Raw genomic sequence first — 22,771 nt, 5'->3', positions numbered from 1 at the left:
CAAAAATTCGGTGTTTTCGTACCATCATTTCTATCTAGTCATAAAATGACAGTTTTGTTCATTCAAAATAACAAAGATTATGGTTATTTGATTTCCATGTTATTAAACAATGTAAGGTTTGGCTCCTGTCTATTTTTCTACATTATAAAATAAATATCTCATATACCGAACTGAAGGCCTTATACTGCAGGAGGGTACCGTTTCACCCCTAGTTTTATTTAATCCTATACAGAATTGAGTCACCTCAATATAATTATTTTATAAAATGTATTGCTGGTTAATTTCATGTGGTAATCTTATGTCTATTATATTGCCGAGTGCGAAGAATTGCAATACTGTCTAATTTTTTGTATGAGGCCAATTGGCTCTCATCTGTCATCTGTCCAATGTCCAGTGCCTGTTTACATGAAGACTGTCTGAAGTATCTGATCTGAAGGCAGAAGACGTAGTGTTGTACTTGATGTTTAGCATATAGACCAGGGCCTAGATTTTAGAAGCTCTCTTAGCGCTAAGATAGTTGTAAGTTAATGTTAATATGTGGCACTTACGACTTTCTTAGTGCTAAGAAAGCTTAAAAAATCTAGGCCCAGTAACTTATTTCATGTTGATTGAGAGACAGTAGCTGTCAAATCAGATGTTATAGTTGATAATATACCTCTTTGCATGAAGATGTCTCCTAAGGAGGTTGTGTCGGGTGAACCGCTGCTATGACTGCCTATATCTAAAGTTTGAACTGGGTCTTTGGCTAACCGGACTGCTCGCTAACACAGTTTGGCGTTGTATCTTTAAGAATTCAGTTCAGAAATATATATTTTAATATACACCCATAAGGAAAACTATTTCATCAGTGGTACTCCCATTTGGGTGTAGTTGCCATGTTTAAAGAAGTGACAGTGTTTAAAACACCTACAGAAATATATTTGAGTGACTATATATCTACATTAGGGACTGATCAGGTTAGTTCATCTTTGAAGGGGCGGTTGGGTAGCCCAGTGGTTAAAGCGTCCAAGACCGGGTTTGATTCCCCACATGGGTACAATGTGTGAACCCCATTTCTGGTGTACCCCCGCCGTAATATTGTTGGAATATTGCTAAAAGCGGCATGAAACCATACTCACTCACTCATCTTTGAAATGCAGAAATCAGTAGTGTCTTGGCCCCATTCCTCAAAGAGAACATGACAAAATAACAGTCATTTAAATATTGTATGGGAGTTAAGATCATCTCACTACTATAACTTAGTTTTATTGGCCGCCGTGATATTGATGGAATATTGCTAAAAGCGGCGTAAAACCAAACTCAGTCAGTAGTTTTATTGAGAATTTAGAAGCCTTAACAGTGAATCACTGATTAAGGAGTTAAGAAGACACAACCTACTATAGAGATTTGGGATTTTCATGCAGAGAGGTACCTTGATGAAGTTAAAGATCTGATATGAATTAGTTTGACTAAAACAGTAGAAGTACATCATCTAGAAAGTTTGGATGAAGGAAAATGAAACGACCGATCTTGCCTGTGTTTGTGGAATGACCATTATTCCGATGATATTGCCACGACTGCTCAACCAGGAACAGCTTCAGTCTTATTGTAGTCCAATACACTGGCCATGTCTGGCCCTGTAATCAAAGGCCCCACAATTTGCTGTCCAGAGTTGCCTCCCTTAGGTGTGTTAGGAACCTGTGAATGTGGTTTGAAATCCCTGATGTGCCATAATTATGTTTATAGGTTTGTCAGCACTATGAATATGCTTTTTGGCTTCACTAAAGTCGTGGTTTCATCCACGTAGATTTGACACACCATGTGTGAATGAGGTTCAAAGTGGCATTATACCAAACTCACTCACTCAGTGATTCATATATTAATATTGTTCTTACTCCTTCATCAGATGATGAATATACTTTGAAACATCTTGGGGCAGTGGGGTAGAATTGGGGTTAAAGTGTTAGATCATAGTGCCGAGGACCTAGGTTCAATTCCCCACATGGGTACAATATGTGAAGCCCATTTCTGGTGTCCCCTGCCGTGATATTGCTGGAATATTGCTAAAAGCGGCCTAAAACTAAACTCACTCACTCAGAAACATTATGTCTCTCATTATACAAAAGTTTGCATCCCTAATTTTCACATTTATGTATACCACTTCAAAATGCCATTCAAAAACATAAACAACATTGCAGAGAACTGTCAGTGGTATTGAAGTATCAAAATTTAATCCAACTTAAATGAATTTGTTACACTCCCGACCTCTCTTTCCCCAGCTCATGCTGTTGATCAGACTCGTCCAGACTCGATTATTTACAGACCGCCGCCATATAGCTGGAATATTGCTGAGTGCGGCGTAAAACTAAACTCACTCACTCACACTCTTTCCCCAGCACTAATGACTATTTCTGGTATGAAACAATAGATGTGTTGTAGACCTCTACCTTGGAATACAATAAAAAATGATATATGATACATGAAGGTCCAATTTGTATCATAATAATGTTTGTATCATTTTCAAGTGAAATGAATTCGGGCCTCCAATACATATTTAATGAACATTGCTCATTGAAAGATACCAATTAGCTACCAACAACTAGATGCTTTAAATCATATTTATCTTTAGATGACCTATATTGTTTACTAGGATACACGTCCTCATGTATTAGTGTATTGTTTTGGGTTGTCATGGTAACATAAGTATTAAAATGCATACATACAGATCTTGGTTAAAAATAATACTTAGTCACTTGGATGTTCAAACCAAAGAAACTGAAAAATTACAATTTCTGGAATATTTTTCTTTGTCTCTTCAGAAATGGCTCAGGATAACATGATTGACTTTAAATTAAAAAACAGATCTTGTTTGAAGATGAGACTTGTATTTCTAACAGCCAACATTTCTCATTTGGAAACAAGTCCAATATTGGTCTTCAGTATTGTTAAAGTCTCACACTCAGGCTAATACCTCAAGCCCTGACGATAGCCCAGAATCTGATTGTGCCTTTGGCGGTTTCATTTTCTCTCCCTCCTTGTTTGATGAAAGATGTTTCATTTGATTAGAAATCATTTCATTTGTTTGATCAAAGTTTGTTTCCTTTCTTGTCTTCATCAGGTGGAAATCTTTCATCTTAACACCTGTCTTTATCCATCCTCATCAAATACAATTCATGCCTCATCACTATTGCCATGTGGAAAGTAGTATGTGTGTTTTCCGCCTTCTGTCAGCAAGTACTGTAATTGAATTACTTGTAGTAGATGCATACGTAGGCAGGTCCAGACAGGGGGTGCACACACCCCTTTTTGACCTGGGTTCAGTTCCCCACATGGGTACAATGTGCGAAGCCCATTTCTGGTGTCCCTCACCTTGATATTGCTGGAATATTGCTAAAGGCGCATAGTACCATACTCACTCACTCCCATGGAAACACTATGATGGTGAAAGCTGTCAGATATTTGCACTGAGGTCCAAAAGTCTTGCATATTCATATCGCACTGTTCATACATGCTTTCTATACTTGCCAACTCTTGCTTGTACAATGTAATTGTGAAAAATGTGTTTTTAGTTAGACATGGTCTTGTACTACTTTCACAACAACTTGTTGAATGTTCTGTTCTTTTGTAAATTGTTTTGTTTCTGGTACCAAACAAATAGTTTCCTATTAATTACATATGTTCACATGATTGGTAAGATAGATAATATCATAACAAGTTATTGGAAAGATATTCTGTTTTCCTGAAGAGAAGTTACATTGATGTAATGACACCACCCTAGACATAATGTTTTTGTCAACCTGCAACTTTTTTTGCTATGTTCATAAGAAAACAATTATTATTTGAACTACCCGGTGATCAATCAGTTCATGGTATTTTTATATTTACAATATGCTCACAAACCTTTTTCCCTTATAAGTGAAAAGGGAATTGATTGTATTTTCCACAGAACTGCTTATGTTCTACATACTGCAAGTGTCTAATGTCAAAAATTCTTTTTTTTTCTACATAAGACATTGATATTGCTTTGTAGGATTCTGTCAAAAAAATGGATATGTCCATCAACTGAGTAACACACAGGTGAAAATGTTAGTAAGGCCAGACCAATTTTATTTCTTGCTTTGTTGCCTGTTGTATTTTTTCAAGAATAAGAAAAAAGAAAAAAATTCCCAGCTCAAAAAATAAAATCCTAATGTTTTTATTGGCCAGAAATGTGAACATACAAAAAAAAATTGTTTTTGGATTGTTTCTTGCCCCATATACACTTCATCAATTGCCAAAAGTAACATACTTTGATTATTTAGAAGGAATATTACTTTGACTGGTGATTTTTTTTGTTTTTTGTTTTTTCCCTCCTGCGTTTAGGTTTTCTGAAGACAAAAATCTGTAAAACAAGAAATAAAATTGGTCTGGCCTAATCTGAAATAAGATTAAAAATGAGTATGCTATGTCATTGGTAGATATTCCGCACACTAATCCAAGCAGATGTTAAAACTTCAAGCAGTTCCTACATTAAGGATCTGATCTCAAGAACTCCAGGATGTTTCTAAATTTCAAATAGTGACTATTTGTAGGTATGACCTTTATTTTTGTAGCTGGTTTACAGAATTGTTGGCCCATTGTTCAATGTAGATATTCTACAAAATTAAAAAAAGAAAGTTTTAACCTTTAGTAGTGCTGCTGAATGAAAAACATTTGATAATTGCATCAGTATGTAAGTGCAATTGTACAATGTACAATGGGTTAGCCTAGTGGTCAAAGCGTTTGCTTGTCACGGTCCACAGATTCCTACAGATTGAACAATATATGCAATTTCTTTATTGCTGGAATACTGCAAAAATCGGCGTAAAAGTAAACTCACTCACAATTTCTCATGAACAGCAGAAATATATCCTGTTTTTTTAACTTATACTTAAATGTAAAACAGAACCAGCCTCAATGCGTTTGGGTCAATGGTGATTTTATTTTATGTTTTAAATAATTTTGTGTTGGTCAGAATAAAAAACCAACTATAGAGTATAAGGCCTTATTATATGAGAGAATAAGAGAGTGGACATGAATTTGCTTATGGAGCATATTCAGTGTCTGTTTGTCAAAGACATATTTCAAATACATGCTAAATCTGTTTCAAGGCATTGCTATGTAATAGTTTCAGTATGTATAAGAGAATGCCATGTTGGCACCCTTGAAACCTTCTCTGACAGGATATTAGTATAGCCAACCTCATTTATGAAGTTTGTTTGAAGTTATGAAGGAAAAACGTCAGACACCTACTTCTGGAAACATGTTTGGATGATGATGAGTCCATGGGACGTTATATTGTAAAGTTTCAAGTGGTACCACATTTAGGTGGCCCTTTGAAATAAACATACTCTACAAGCATATGTCTCGCTAAGGGTATTTAATTGTATAGTTTACTGAGTATTGCTAACCAGCTAGTTTGTGTTGGTTGAAAAAACATGACAAATAATCATGGAGCTAAATTTGTTTTGTTTTTATATTCATAGAGTTGTTGTCGTTCTGTCACTGTGAAAACTAGTTGTAATTCTCTTTAAAAGGAAGACATTTATATCTGTTAACTATTCTATAACATTTTCACATCTGAGAAACCTTTAATCTCTTAAAAATTTGGAGACAATATACAATGCATTAGATCATTATTATCAGGTTAGGCTTTCCATTCATCTTTTCAAATATTTTGTCTAATCCATCAAGATAAAACCGCCCAGCAAAATAATAACTCTAAAATATATGTGTTTTGAATTTGGCATTTGTGTCAGTGATATGAATTCATAAACCAACGAATCAAAAAACAATGTCATTCATGAGTATCGCTAGGGTCAGCAATAGCCGAATGTCAAAGCTCTGTGGAACATTCAATACCTTAACTTGAGGAATGCAGGTTTCACAATCATGGACTTTCTAGGTGCAAGGGAGGTAACTCACAAAACTGATAACTGATACATCTAAAACTACATAATCCAGCAAGCGTGACTTGGTGAAGCTTTTGAAGGTATTTTCACTGAAGGTGTAGCAGTTTTGTTATGAGATTAGAAATGGATATTGAATATCTGTATATAAATCAGTGAATGGCAGGTAAATTGAACAAAAGATTATCTTTTCGTTTGATACAGGAATTTGTTATACTGTTCTTGTTTTGTTTCTGAGGTTTTTTTAACTCTGTACCTTAACAGGGCATTCAGGGCGAGAATGTTAAACTGTGCCTCTTGTTAGGGGTCTGTTTTTTGTTATTGGTGAAATACAAGTTACCACTTTAAACTCGTAACATTAATTAACATATTTGTTTGTCACTTGAGGCACCTTCAGGTTTTATCATAGGATTTGTCCACCAATAATCATAGAAATAAATATTCATAAGATAACAGGTGTAATAATGTGTACGTTTTGAAGTGTAATGCCATGATATAACGAGGAAGAATATAGATCTTCAGCAACCCAGTTTGTCATAAGAGGTGACTAACGGGATCAGGTGGTCAGGCTCGCTGACTTGGTTGACTCATGTCATCGGTTCCCAATTGCGTAGATCGATGCTCATGCTGTTGACCACTGGATTTTGGGTCCAGACTCGATTATTCACAGATCGCCGCCATATAGCTGGAATATTGCTGAGTATGATGTTAAACAACAAACCAACCAACCATGATATAACTAAATTACTTTCCAGAACTGTGTTCGGCATCCTACAGATATGGTGAGAAGAAAAACACTTCTGAAATATTTGCATGTTTGTTTCATGGTCATTGATTTGGTAAGAAAATCATGTTAAGGTATCATTGTATTGAAGTTTTATTTTAGTTCATTTTCATAAATTTTGTTATGGATTGTTCAGTAAACCATCTAGACATCAGAGATCACTCCTGTCAAACCACAGTCTGTAAAACCATTAGAGATCACGGATTTTATCTCTTGTAATTCTGATGCATTATTATTTTTTGTAGATATTTATATAATTCACAAAAACTTATTTAAACTATATGCCAAGGTGTCTAAAATATTTAACACATATTTATTACTGTGAACACTCATATTCAAATTTTTGCGTTTTTTGTCCACATGGACACAAAAATCTAGTTAAGTTATTCTGTGTGTTAAGAAAGTAGGAACCAACAGCGTTGTTGTCTGGGTTCAAATCTCATTCGATGTGTATTGAAACAGGCTTGACCACATAGACATATCAATAGTAAGCATCTAAGACCAGCATTACTCCAGGTTCTCCTCCCCTGATAAACAGACACACAATGTTGTCATGGAAACATTTCAAGCCATTTCAAACCAGATCCACTCAATCAGCCTTGTACAATTTGGTTACGTCTCATAATCACTAATTAGTAGGAGTGACTATTGAGGGGGAAACAACTATTGCGATAGCGATAGACTACTGCGACCAACTATTGCAATACTATTGCAATATTTTGTTCTCCTTGAATTGTCTCATTTGAAGTCATTTCCCAAATAAATGTACAGTTTATATGAAATAATAACAAGTTGAAGTAGTTTCAGTCTCTTTTAATAACTAACAAGAAACTTGAAACCCCGATCGAGTAAACAGTTAAAGCATAAACTCAGTGAAGCTGCAAGTCTGCACCCAAACATCCTGTATTTTGCGCTGCTCATTTATCAACGGAAATCAATTATTTAACTATCGATAGTCACGCATACTATTGATGCATTGTCAGTTTTTCGTTTCTTCCATCGATTAATTAATTGCTATCAGAGACCAAACAATTGCAATCTATCCATAGTTCGATGCATCGTTACAACCCTATAAGGGACAACAATGATTGCTGAATGTACTTTTAACAATTTTAAGAGCCAAGTAAGAGGTTTTAGAATCAAGGTTTTAACCTGACCTTGGGAATATATACTCTGCTTACCTATCAACTGAATTTGTAATGTCAGAAGATTCATTTAAATATGAATACATGACACGTTTTATGGAAGCCATGTATTCATGTTCGTCCAACTTCTAAATACCTTTCAAGAACTTTCATTCAAGTAATTCCCATATTTGTTTATACCAAGATGTGACAGAATCTTCTGTATATAGAAAACACTTAAATTTTGTGAGGGTTAAAGAATCTACAGGAAATTGCTTCTTTGATCTTTCAAGTTTTTCTATCAATCTGGGATAAAGTTGAAAGATAAATGTTAAATCTATTACTGTCAGATGAAGGTTGTATCTGGCTACTGATTACCCAGTGAGATATTAAACAGAACTAATATTGAAGGTACGAGTGTTCCTTGAATCGAGGGGCGATGGGGTAGCCTAATGGTTAAAGCGTTGGCTCGTCACGCCGAAGACCCGGGTTCGAATCCCCACATGGGCACAATGAGTGAAGCCCATTTCTGGTGTCCCCTGCCGTGATGTTGCTGGAATATTGCTAAAAGCGGGGTAAAACCAAACTCGGTCAGTCAGTCCTTGAATCGAAGGGGTGGTGGGGTAGCCTTGTGGTTAAAACATTCGCTCGTCACACCGAAGTGTTTGGTTTGAATCCCCTCATGGGTACACTGTGTGAAACCCATTTCTGGTGTCCCCTGCCGTGATATTGATGGAATATTGTTAAAGCTGTGTAAAACCAAAAACTCACTCACTCCTTAAATAGAGTCAGTTTTGAGGTAAATGTGTTTTTAGGTCTCTCTGTCTTGCAGGGTAAAAATTACAGGAAATGTTTCAAAAACACACTTATAACATACTGACAAATATAATAAACTATAGTTTTTTGTCCGTCCAAGACACTTGCTGTATATATTAGTCGAATGTACGTAAAGAAATACAGTTATAACAGATTAAAATTAGCAGTTCCTTTGAGTTCAGTATCATCATAGTTTACAGTAGTAGTTAAACAAAGTTAAACAAGCCTGGTAAACAATAGTAGTTTTCAGGCAAATATCATCACAGAAATGTGATCTTTCATACTGTGCATGTTAGTGTGTGTTTGACTGGACAGTTATTGAACAGATTTGAAAACTACCCTCCAACAAACTGTCATCCTTTTTATTACACATTTACATAGATTTTTGTTGATATTACCTCAGACAATTTTGCGTTGAAGCTGTTGGCATCATTGGCCATTGTATCATTGCTACATGTTGATATCAGTTGATTGTAAGACATTTGTAACTGTGATACTATTACATTTGCTCAAATCACACCTGAAAACCAATATGTTCACTTAGGGAAAGACTTGGTACTTGTTAAGTTTGAAGACTTGATGTATTTCATGTTAGTTTTAAAGTTCTAGAGATGCTAATGTTATTAGCTCTGATAGCAATGAAGTTGTGTAAGCAGACTGTTGTTTATTTAGCACTTCTTGTGAATAATAATTGTTTAAGAAAGATTTGAAAGGCCATAACAAATTAAATACTTCTGCAGATTTAAGAAATTCAATAACTGTGTCAGTAAACAAAGGTTTGTTGTCAGGAATGTTGTTTCCAACAGTGGTCTGTCATCGAATTTCATTTTGCTGTGAGGAGTTGCTTCCCTTGGGTGTAGCAGAATCCTATGATCATGGGTTCCAATCCAGATTCACCATGATTTTGTTTCTGGATCTGTCAGCTCGTATCTCTGCTTGTGGGTTTCACCAAAGTGGTAGACGTCGGAGAACTGCATCACTTCTGGCTTTCCTTCCGTAACAAGCGGAGGCAGAACGAAATGTGCCAGAACTAATGGTCAAAGAAGTACCAACACCCCTAACACGCTCCTTCAAGCGACGGCAGAACGAGATATGCCAGAACTAATGGTCAAAGAAGTACCAACACCCCTAACACACTCCTTCAAGCGACGGCAGAGCGAGATATGCCAGAACTAATGGTCAAAGAAGTACCAACACCCTAACACACTCCTTCAAGCGAATGACACGGCAGAACGAGATATGCCAGAAATAATGGTCAAGCAGTACCAACACCAACACTCCTTAACACACTCCTTCAAGCAGCGGAGAGCGCCAGATAGGGTGCCAGGAATAATGGTCAATAATGGTCAAAGTACCAACACCCCTAACACGCTCCTTCAAGCAGCGCAGACTCTAGCAGATAAGCCAGGAATAATGGTCAAAGCAGCACCAACACCCCTAACACACTCCTTCAAGCAGCGGCAGAACAAGATATGCCAGGAATAATGGTCAAAGCAGTACCAACACCCCTAACACACTCCTTCAAGCAGCGTGAGAACGAGATATGCCAGAAATAAGGGTCAAAGAAGTACCAACACCCCTGACACACTCCTTCAAGCAGCGGGAGAACGAGATATGCCAGAAATAAGGGTCAAAGCAGCACCAACACTCCTAGCACACACCTTTTTGCTGTCATGTAAACCTTATGTTGTTGACACTTGACATTTGTAAGAAAAGCTTTAATGTCTCTTCTTTTCCATTTTAAGGAATTAATTTCTACACTTGAGTGCTTTTAATTTTTTTTGTCACATGGCAAAAAAACATTTTTTTATTAACATTGTCATTTTAAGAATCAAAATTAGCATTTCAGCTCTTTTGTAAAAAGTCTGTTGTAGAGAATTTTTATGATTTATAATATCTGCTTTACCCCACTTTTGGAAATTTATACGGATTATTATGGTGATTGGTTTGTTGTGGCCTTAAAGCTATGTGACAATGAATTCTTGATTTCTTAATTCAATGTTTTTCAAAGCCTGTTAGTAATATTTATCGTATCTGAAACATTGTGAATTCATGAATTCTGATACCTATATTTGGTCATTTTTAAACTCAGTTCATTGTATTTGTAATCAGTTTATTTCACTTCATAGGAAACTAAGTGCATGACAATTTCACTGCCTTAAATTATGTGTATATTTTCACCAAGAGTGACCTCATGCAGACTGTCATACAGTGTCATACAGATTGTCATACAGAATGTCATATAGACTTTCATACAGATATCTACCATCTGCTTATCTTTGTCATCTATCTCCCATAGAGATGTGTTACTGTTGAACTGTTTAATTCATTAGATCTATTTACATCTGGAGAGAATGTTTTATTGTTCTATTTGCATGTATTGCCATAGCACAAACTATTTAAATTATATTTAATTTACATAATTACTTGTTGATGTAAAGTTGAGCTACAAGTTGCAGGTACCACATTTGAAATTTTTTGCAGCAGCTTTGGATGGCCCATTTATTTATGAGATGCTAACTGCAGTGCAGAGTTGCATCCCTTACCTGCACCAGGATCTGCTGAAAATTAGTTTACATACAGGAGTCTTATTTATACCTATTCTATATGCCACAACATCAGTAATAACTTCGCATTGAGGCCTGGAACCCAACTGTTACGTATGTAACACTTGGTCGTCAATTATTTTGTGTGTTAAATTTCATGTTGGTCTGTCATGCTATAAAAATATTTCATAATCATGCATTCACCTTCTTCATTATTTCCAGCCATGGAGAAAAATTTTAACTTTTCCCTTTTCATTAAAACATCTATCCAATGGATACATATATCCATTTCCACTTTTGTACGTTTTATTCAATTCCTGAAAATGTCTATCAGAATCATACATCTATCAAGATGGTTTATTTTGTTCTCTACTTTTAACAGTGTCTTCACTTTATATAAATTATGTTATATATTAAAGCATCTTTCTTGTACAAGAGAGAATGTGTTGCATATAATGTCAAGCAAAAGCATATCGTTTTTGTTAATTTTAGAAAAAATAATTCTGTCAGCTCCCTTGTATGTCAGAAGCAAATAAACTAATATAGTTGACTATACACCAGTTTCTGGGACTGTGCCTGTAGTATGTAGTTTGCTTATAGAGCAGACATGCTTTTCAGATCTACCTATCTCTCTTGGTTATTTAACATAATTAAATACAGATAAAACAGATAAAAAAAATTCCTACAGATAAAACAATATACATGCAATTTCTTTATGAAAACTTTGTGGCTGAACTTACTTTAGTAAATGCTTGCTTAAGAGTTAAAGAGTTTCATAAATTTTATGAAGACAGATTTGTTACTTAAACAAGTTCTGGTTATGCGTAGGATTGGTTTGGTGATAAAATTGGAATGAAGATATCATTCCTGTCTTAGATAATTGGTTTTGTCCCTTTTCTTCTTCTTTCATTCCGTTTGTTGACATGCTGATTAGTGCTAACTGTTCCTGCAAATTATTTGGTATTTATTTTGTTTTTCACTCGTGCCATATGTTTCTGTTTATCAACTTGTTACTGTCTTTGTCCTGATATTTATTCTGTTAGCACTTGTAAAAAGTCATATGGTGTATAAATTTATGGGAGAATAAAAGCAGTCATCATCTAAACACTGTGTTTGTTTGTTTGCTTGTGACACTTATGAATATATACGTAACACTGACTGGCATATACTCCACTGACCATATACTTAATACTGATGGGCATGTATGGGCTACTGATGGGGGCGTGGTGGGCCAGCTATCTAATGCGCCAGGCTAGTAATCCAGCGAGCTTGGAGGTGCCGATCCAGCCCACCTGTGACCGGGTGTAAAAAACCTTGGAGTCAACTTTGTGTGCAGACTCTTTCAGTGTTGTCACAACCAAAACAGTACACAACCCTGTGCACTTAAAATAATCCACGAATCCTTTGGCAGATGAAGTGGCACCAGATGGTGGCAACATGAATACCTACAAACACCTAGTTGCGGGTACAGCAACGTGCAGTAAACTTGGACAAAGTACTGTGACTATGTGTCCCAGTCCACCTAGCTGTGAATGGGTACCTCGTAAGGATGGGAAAGCGACACTAACTCGGTGCGCCTAGTAGGCAGCAAGAGTTGTATGATCCCCAGGGAGTTGAGATTGAAAATACGCCGTTGTGATGGACATCCAATGATCGAGGGAAAACAAAGCGCCTTTGAGCAGTTGTACTGGATATCGGCGCTATACAAATGTTTGTATGTATGGGAATATGATTGACAGGGATCCGGAGCCGTGGGGTAGCCTGGTGGTTATAGCTTTCGCTCCTCAAGCCGAGAGCCGGTTCGATTCCCCACGTGGGTACAATGTGTGAAATTCATTTCTGATGTCCCTCCACTACGATATTACTTGAATATTGCTAAAAACAGGATACGACTAAACTCACCCACTCACTATGATTCGATACAGATTCCTGTATGGTTGTCACGCCCTGATGTAAGTCATGCATACCAACAAGGGTGGTTTGAAGCTAGTCTTAGATGGTCAGATGTACAGCGGGTGGCCACAATATTACGTTCATTGATGGCGGCCGAGTGCTACGCCTCCTGTCAGCGCGGTTTATTCAAATGGTGATAGAGCATGAAATAAAGGGTGACTTACCTCAATACTTGGTGATATGACCCTTGTTCCTCAGAATTTTCACTATTCTCCGTGGAATTGATCTGTACAAGCTCTGTATGTAGTTAACCGGCGTGTTTTGCCAGATATCCCTGATTTCTCTCTCGAGATCAGCTGCCGACTGAATATGTTGTCGGCGTGCGGCCAACTTGTTTTTCAACATCAACCAACAATTTTCAATTATATTTGCATCCGGTGATTGTGCAGGCCATACCATGCCATTTATGTCATTGTTTTGTCTATAGTTCTGTACAATTCGGGCCCGATGCACAGGGGCATTGTCGTCTTGGAAGATATAATTATTTCCAGGAAAATGACGTGCTACAACAGGCCAGAGGTGAGAATCAATTATGTCTATATATTTCTGGGCATTTATATTGCCGTTAACAACAGTCAAAGTTCCGACACCATGCCAAGTAATGCAAGCCCATATCATCAAACCCACTCGAGGCTGCCGACCTGGACACAGGCATTCGGGTAGGCACTCTTCGCCGGGCTGTCTCCAAATATAGACACGATTATTTTCTCCAAGAATAACCTTGCATTCATCACTGAATATTACTCTATTCCAGTAATTATCCACAGTTTTGTACCTTTGCCCTCTTGCCCATGCGAGACGTTTTCTGATGTTGTTCTCTCGAATTCTTATTTTCTTTCTAACGATACGCCTGTGAAATTTATTCTCATGTAAAACCCGTCTAATTGTCCTCCGTGAGACAGGGGAATTTCTACCCCTATTAAAAATGTTGGTAATTTCATGTAAAGGTGCGATGCGATTGTCTTTCACGATCCGAAACAACTGTCTCCTACCTCTCCGTGACACCTTGGCAGCACGACCTGTTCGATGGCGATTCTCAATCGAGCCTCTTCGTTGAAAACGGTTTACACAAGAATAAACAGTACTTCTGGGCAAGCCGAAATGTCTTGCAATAGCTGAACAATTTTGGCCATCCTGATATCGTTCTACAATAATAGTTATAACGGCCAATGGCAAGTCTTGAGATTTTCCCATGTCGACGAAAATAGCAGACGGAAGCGAGCAGACGACTTTTTTTCAGTCGCGTGAATGTCACGTGACGATAGGGCGTGTTCGGTTCTACTATTTCGCTAAGATTGGTTACGAGTTAGTTTTCAAACGCGATCGTTTCAAAGTAAGATTAATTTCTGAACTTACTAAAAAAATATGCACAATATACGTAATATTGTGGCCACCCGCTGTACACCTAACACTGTCTGGAAGGTCATGATATTGCTGGAATGTTGCTAAAAGCTTCGTAAAACCCAACTCACTCACTCATAAATACCAGTAGGCCAATATGTCTGGTCCAGATTCGATTATTTACAGACCGTCGCCATATAGTTGGAATATTGCTGAGTGCGGTGTAAAAATAAACTCACTCACTCACTCAGTATGACAAGACTGACTGACTGACTGACTGAGTTTGGTTTTACGCCGCTTTACGCAATATTCAAGCAACATCACGGCGGGGGGACACCAGAAATGGGCTTCACATATTGTGCCCATGTGGGGATTCGAACCCGGGTCTTCGGCGTGACGAGCGGACGCTTTAACCATTAGGCTACCCCACCGCCCCGACAAGACTATCTCATGCCATCATGTGATGCATTATGTAACTTATAACATATAATGTTAACTTTAGTTATTTCGTATGATTCCTATATCAATACGTCATTATGTCATAAGACCTTTACATTTGTTGTATGTGTGGCAATTAGAAACTGAAAACTAAAAAAAAAAAGCATTGTTTTTCTGTACATTTCTTGTTAGAAAATTATAATTGGACTTCTTTCCGGAGGACTTTTTAACCTAGGCAAATTCAGGACATTTTTACCAGGTACTTTTTAACCGAGGACTTTTATTTGTACTCTCATTTTATGCAGCACAGCCTTGGAGCGAGCCAAACTCTTCGTGACAAAATTTCAACACATCGTGTCTCAACAATCCCGGGCCCGTGAAGATCCGGGGTAGAATAGGTCTTCAGTAACCCATGCTTGCCGTACAAGGCGACTATGCTTGTCGTAAGAGGCGACTAACGGGATCGGGTAGTCAGGCTCGCTGACTTGGTTGACACATGTCATCGGTTCCCAATTGCGCAGATCGATGCTCATGCTGTTGATCACTGGATTGTCTGGTCCAGACTCAATCCTTTCAGACCGCCGCCATATAGCTGGAATATTGCAGAGTGCGGCGTAAAACTAAACTCACTCACTCACTCACTCAACAATCCCGTCAGATCCAGGCCTTTGATGTTGAATACTGCAAGTAACTGAAACTGAACGACACTTACAAGTCGCGATAAATCAGATGAAGTTAGTAATATTCAGATGTACCACAATAACTGATCGATTTAAATGGGATTGTTTTGCTTGTATTTGACGCCTATCTTGTAACTTCAAAGCGTCTATAGATAATAAATGAAACCTAACTGGATACGTTTGAACATAATAACAAACATTCTCCCGCTTCGACAAATTTGATTACTGAAACTAACTCCAGTAAACATGGGCATGTAGGTTAGGTTAAGGCTTTGTCACGTGATGGAGGTTTGAGAGAGAGAGAGAGAGAGAGGGAGAGAGAGAGAGAGAGGATGGAGTCGTGTTAGAGGTAGTCGTGTTTCTCAAAACAGTGTACCTAAACGAGTTTTGTCAAGCAGGATTCTTTCTTTTATATACGTGTGTTTATTGCTTTAGCACTCGAAGAAATCACTTGTTTATATTTCCGTCTCAGCCACATTTAGAACAATTAACGCCCCAAAATAATAACGGCGATTTGCAAGAACGAAACAAGAAGATGTTTGTTTTGTTTTGTTTTGTTGACTAGTGTAGGGCAACGCCATAAAGCAGACATTCTTTCCGGAGTGTTGGAAGAGCTGTCATCGCCAACATCAGAACAGTTGGAACTCTTGTTGCTAGGCAACTGACAAGTAGAACACACACACACACACACACGCACACGCGCGCGCGAACACGTACGCCCACGTACAGAGTAGAAGTACAACAAACACACAGTATATAAGTAGAACACTCACACTGAGTAGAAGTAGAACACACAGACACACACCGCTATATTTACTGATAAATTACTTTGATTTTTAATAACTTCCAGGTGATTTTGGACCGCCTCCGTGGTGTAGTGGTTAGAGCGTCCGACCGGAGAGCGGAAGGTCGCGGGTTCGATCCTCGACCGCGTCATACCAAAAGACGTTAAAATATGGTACTTGTTGGTCCCTGCCTGGCGCTCGGCATTAATGGGTACAACAAGGACTGGTCGGCTTGGAGTCAGTATAATGTGTCTGAGTGGGGTATTCATGCTTCACTGCGGCATGGTATCTCAGTGGGCTAGCACTATAAAACCAGCTTAAGTCCGGGTTAGTACAAGCAGCCGCACATACACATACACATGCATGTACGTCGTCATATGAGCGAAATATTCTCAAGCACGACGTTAAACCCAATTTCACCTCACCTCACCTCCAGGTGATTTGAACAATGCAGTTTATCGCTCTCGAGAAGACAAAATACAATGTTTTGTTTGTTGTTATTCGCCACACTCAGCAATATTCCAACTATATGGTGGCGGTCTGTAATTAAATCGAGTCCGAACCAGACAATCCTGTGATCAAAATCATGAGCATCGATCCACGCAATTGGCATACGATGATATGAGTCAACCACTGTTAAAGAGGCATTCTAGAAAATGTAAGTGATAGGAATGACAAGTCTTTATGGGTCAAGTTGTGCCAACCACACGATTCCGTTACTCGCCTCTTACGACAAGCATGGCTTGCTAAAGACCAATTCTAACCCGGATCTTCACGGGTTTGGGAGATAGGAAGAGCAAGCCATTTTTCCAATATCTGAAAACATCGCTTCATGGATCATCACGGTTGAAACAGCATGTAAGCATCATTGTTGATACACGAGAAGAGTAGTTACAGACTCTCGGTTGTCTTCCGCATCCCCGGAGAGCGGAAGGTCGCGGGTTCGATCCCCGACCGCGTCATACCAAAAGACGTTACAATATGGTACTTGTTGGTCCCTGCCTGGCGCTCGGCATTAATGGGTACAACAAGGACTGGTCGGCTCGGAGTCAGTATAATGTGTCTGAGTGGGGTATTCATGCTTCACTGCGGCATGGTATCTCAGTGGGCTAGCACTATAAAACCAGCTTTAGTCTGGGCTAGTACAAGCAGCCGCACATACACATACACACACATGCACGTCGTCATATGAGCGAAATATTCTCAAGCACGACGTTAAACCAGACCCCGATTTCTCGAAACAAACTTAAGTTTTTACTCAAATTTCAAACTGAGTTTGACAATTTGAAACAGCTGAATTCTTAACTCAACTGCATTTTATAAATAAAAAAGCCCAAACAACTTAAGTAATCTATCCATCAAACTCAAATTGTCTACTATGTTTGAGCTTAATATCGATTTCAGATCATTCTGTGAAATGCATTTTCTCAAATTTGAGTAAAAACTTTAACTTAAGTCAAAACTCAGACTTAAGTTTGTTTCGAGAAATCGGGGCCAGGTTTCACCTCACCTCTTCTGCATCCGGTATATTTCTCTGCACTGTGTATTTTAAAGTGCTAGACTGTATGATTTGTTTACATAAACAGTGGGAGTTTTAACACGTAATCCGTAGTAGCCAGAAGAGGCGATATTTGACAGCATCGATATATATTTTGTTTCCGGTGAGTCATTTTCAAAAGAATATGTAAGTGAAAATACAAACATTTCACTAATGTACATCATTGATTATCTCAAGGGGTACTTCTTAGGGGGGTGGGGGGTGGGGGGGTAGCCTAGTGGTTAAAGTGTTCGCTCGTCACGCCGAAGACCCGGGTTCGACTCCCCACATGGGTACAATGTGTGAAGCCCATTTCTGGTGTCCCCTGGGAGACTGCATATATCACACCACAGACCCCGCACCCACCTGCACCTAAAATACGGGTGAAGGGTGCAAGGGTGCATCCGACCTTTTCAACCATTTTATTCAGCCGTACATATGTGACAATTATGCATATACCAAGTTTAAGTATAACTCATTTAATGACATGATATCAACTAAACTTATTAACACAAACGATATGTCACACATATCCTTCCATAATGAGGAGTTCAAAACCGACCCGGGCGGTGGAGTAGCCTAGTGGTTAAGGCGTTCGCTCGTCACGCTGAAAACCCGGGTTCGATTCCCCGCATGGGTACAATGCGTGAAGCCCCTGGTGTCCCTCGTCGTGATATTGCTGGAATGTTGCTGAAAGCGGCGTAAAACTAAAATCACTCACCCACTCACACAAAACACTTTATTCGCGATTTTTTATGGCGACTGTGTAGGGAATATCATCGGGGAAATTCTTGAAGGCATCTTGAAGAACCTTTGGTCAAAGTCGAATGGTCGACCCCGTCAAACGGAATCTACGACACATCAGACGGCTAGCCAACCCTGCCACTGTAGAAAGACACTGTTTGTAAGAATGAAAGTCTCATTTGCTCTACCGCCCATTGTTTGGTTGTATATTTCAAACCGATGATCCACCAACAACCGAGTCTGACAGAAACAATCAACTCTGTTATGTTTTAGTACATCTCAGTATTAAACTAAACATTAACTTTTGTTATTTACTAGGTTGCAAACTAATATTTTAGCTCGGTTATTCTAGCAATGGAATATAGATAATTGTGCCTGGACTAGACAATCCAGTGATCGATATTCTGATATTCCGTCTACGCGTACAATCACCTATAAGTAGATTCTAGGCCCAGCCGGACCACCCGATCGATCTGGTTGCCTCCAACGACAAGCATCGGGGGTAACTTCGTATTGTCAAAAAATTAAGAGAACGACCCACTGGTCAGCTTGGAAATATACTGAATACTGACATTTCTTAAAACTATTTGTATACGTTTAAATGTACAGACAACAATTCCATTGCAAAATTGACGTACAAACTATGTACAGTTGACCCGCTGTAGGAGCTTAGCGATGCGCCCACTTAAACATGTGACTTCACAGATAAATGTGACGTCACAGAGCAATGACGTCATAGGAGGTTACCAAGGCTGATCTGGTCAGACAGAAGGGTCATTAGCAACAGTGTTGGTCTTGCGACATCACATGCGATTAACTAGCTCTTCAAAATGAAAGCTTTTCAAGTGGAAGGTTTGGGAGGAAGAGATCCCCCGCATATAAAGACGGGAGGAGACGCCCCTTGGAGACAGTCGGGGGTACTGAAGACTATCAACGCCATCTACAAGGTAAATACCATCAGAAATCCTATTGACTCGTCAGTCGCATCCCTTATCTGAAGATATCAAGGAATTAATAAGATTCTTTAATGATTATTTATGGAATAACAACATTGTACCACCCTGAACCCATTGAAAACAATTATAAAACCAATGTTTAACTCAAAAAATTGACCGATTTCCAAATAGGTTAATAATTCTCTACGCTACTTTTTGTCTCCGTAGGGAGACCTGTGAGAGACACTTGAGAAACAAGTGTTTGGTGTATTGGTTTTCTGGCTGGATGACAAATACGAATTTAAATGAATAGAAATCAACCTGAATGAAATGGTGCCATCTATTGTATTTCCTAAATCAAATATAATTCCAAAGAATTAAGTTCACAAATGACTTATGAACACCTCAATTTCTTCAAAGGTGACGCAAAGAGAAATTCAGATGTGTTCAGAAATGGCAAGAAATAACAAGAAACTTTGGACGAGAAAGGACACCCGCTCATTGAGTGAAAGGTAGGATTCGTGAGGATATTTTGGTGTTGGTACATTATGTATACGACGTTCGCTCTATCTCTCACATGTGCCTTCCCATGTTACGCGTCGTATAATGTAATATTCATAGACCATTTACATGTGGTAAATTGTTTGGATTTACTCATTAGAAGATTATGTCAATTTTCAGATTATTACAGATTGTCACATCGTACACAAATCAGACCGATTTTGTGAATATTTTCTTTAAAAACTGAGTGAGTATGGTTTTTCGCGGCTTTTAGCAATATACCAGCAATATCACGGCGGAGGAGACCAGAAATGGGCTTCACACGTTGTAGGTATGTAGGGAATCGAGCCCGGGTCTTCAGCGTGATGAGCGAACGCTTTAACCACTAGGCTACCCCACCATCCCGCTTTAAAAAGAACACACAGAAATTTTCCAGATTCTACTATCATAAACACAAACGCATGGTAACACAAAAACTAACACAGGCACTAACTCACTCCTACACAGAGGCAGGCGCGCGCGTACGTACACACGCACGCACGCACACAAGCATGCACTACACACACTCACACACGCCAACGCACACGAGGGCCGAACGATGTTTCCAAAATTATTAATCTATTAATCTAAATCAGATGCTGATTGTGAATTATTGCTGTCCGCGTGTATTATGGATTGACTTCTTGTTTTTAACTTCCAGGATGCAGGTCAAGCTTGGGGCCACTAACATGACCGTCACGTGTCGATCCTGGGACGCCATTCCCCCCTCATACATCTATCAAATGGATACCAGCCTCGTTCTGACCAAAGTGGTTGTGGCGATGAAGCCTGGCTGAGGACCCCCAAAGGCACCACCTTCTCAGCAGTGAGGGAAGATGGAAGCCGATCCACTGTTGTCTTCGTGCCACTGTCTTCCAACAAAATGTGCACAGGTAACCTGTTCCCAGGCAACTCAGGACAAGTTAGTGTGGTGAGTGCAGATGAACTGAAGGAGATCATCCTGAAACATCTTCAAACCAAGGACACGTCTCTCCAGATCTTCACACAGGTCGATGGGCAGAAAACTACCTCTCACTCCACCTGTTGTGGCAAGGCAACCTCCAGCACCTCCTGTGGCAGTCAGACATCCACCAGCACCACCTCCTGTGGCAGTCAGACATCCACCAGTTCCACCTCCTGTGGCAGTCAGACATCCACTAGTACCACCTCCTGTGCTACGCAAGCCTCTGTTGCCACCACATCAAGCGGGATTCAAGTCTCTCCCAGTACCCGCCAGGTAGAGATCCAAGCTTCACCTGCCCAAGTGGACGTCGCCTGTCAGACGGATCCAACTCCAACTCTTGATGTCCAGGTCGGTGGCTCACTGGACTCTGTGAACACAGAAACTGAGACCTGTGACACAAGCGGCCTTGGCAAAGACTCAGCTGATACAACTCCTCTACTGCTGACTCCAGACTTCTTCACCAAGTCACCATCTGCAGCACCAAAAGGCGTCCTTGAACCACCTGTGACGAAGAAGTATGAGCTCATTCCACCATCCTTCTATGAACAAAGGGCGATCAAATCATTTGATGTGTTTGTTGACAGACAATCGTCCAAGGCTTTTCCCAAATATAGATCTGCAGCGGCCAGGTTGTTTGTGGACAGCAGTGATTGTACCAATGTCAGCAACACTGAAAGGTCACCAGTGAACCAATGCATTGGAGGCTCACATCAGAGACAACTGAATCCCGAGGGAGAGCCAAAGTCATCCCAGAAGAAAGTGCCTGTCTGTGATGACGTCGATGATCACGTGGATGAGTATGACGTGTTTGCTGCTGGAGAAACTACCTGGTTTAAAGCAATGACCCAGGAACTTACCAAGTCTTCTGAGGACAGAAATGAGCTAAGCCTTGCTGATGAACTTGCTCCACAGAGTCCCCATTTAGATCAAGAAATGAGACATGAGAATTCTCACAGAAATGATGTCATGGATGATATGATTACCAACACAACGAGCCCCGTGAGCCTGGTCGAGGACTTCCCTATTGAATACACAGATCCTCATTTTATTGAGAACCTCATCCGCAGGTCTTTCAGTGATGAAGCATCGTCTTCCAGAAACATGATGTCACTTGCCGATGAACTACAGACCTCCGGCATGGGGCTGCAAACCCAACATGGATATACAAGGAATACAATGAGTCTTGCAATGGAACTAGTCCATACAAAGGAGATCTCACCAAGGAAGTCTGTCCCATCTGTCGAAGTGTCAGGACATGCATCCTCAGATTTGTCCTCCCAGGAACAACAAGAGCTGATGAGGAAGCAGATTATGTCCTTTGAAAAAGCTAAACTTTTGTCCCACAAAGCCGTGGTAGGTAAACTACTATCTGCACGCAGTGAGAAACAGATTTCGAACACTCTGTCATCTGTCAAAGTAGTCAGTGAGATTAAAGTTGCCGAAGAATCGCCAAGCAAAGTCACTGATGATGTCATGCTCCGTGTCTTCGGCTTTGATCCCAGAGTCTCACCTTTCACAGTCAACGGCTACCCACTTCTACCTTCCATGAGTGAGGATCTGGACCACATCGACCTACCAATTCTAGAGAAAAGGGATGTGCGGTTTGCTAGGAAAGATGATGGCATGTTTGTGTGTGTTGGTCAGGGTGCGTACGGCCGTGTGTACCTGGCGGAGATGT

General features: G+C 39.5%; 2 protein-coding genes across 2 annotated transcripts in view; both read left to right on the top strand.

Annotated features, from left to right (window-relative positions):
* The first annotated feature begins 19,420 nt into the window (after window positions 1-19,420).
* Window positions 19,421-20,926, top strand: LOC124280625. The gene is made up of 3 exons (XM_046716605.1): window positions 19,421-19,601; window positions 20,010-20,101; window positions 20,791-20,926. The coding sequence occupies exons 1-3, from the start codon at window positions 19,485-19,487 to the stop codon at window positions 20,924-20,926; spliced, it is 345 nt and encodes a 114-aa protein (XP_046572561.1). The 5' UTR covers window positions 19,421-19,484.
* Window positions 20,927-21,012: 86 nt separating this feature from the next.
* Window positions 21,013-22,771, top strand: part of LOC124280624 (serine-rich adhesin for platelets-like) — a 2,421-nt gene continuing 662 nt past the window's right edge. Inside the window, exon 1 of the mRNA XM_046716604.1 lies at window positions 21,013-22,771. This exon is cut by the window's right edge and continues 662 nt beyond it. Coding sequence (XP_046572560.1) covers window positions 21,013-22,771 — 1,759 coding nt within the window.

This window comes from Haliotis rubra, unplaced genomic scaffold (genome assembly GCF_003918875.1).
Source record: "Haliotis rubra isolate DU_JTF1 unplaced genomic scaffold, ASM391887v1 Scf270, whole genome shotgun sequence".
NCBI classification, from domain to species: Eukaryota; Metazoa; Mollusca; class Gastropoda; order Lepetellida; family Haliotidae; genus Haliotis; species Haliotis rubra.
The sequence above is the reverse complement of the archived record's forward strand: the minus strand, read 5'-3'. Positions and strand labels throughout refer to the sequence as shown.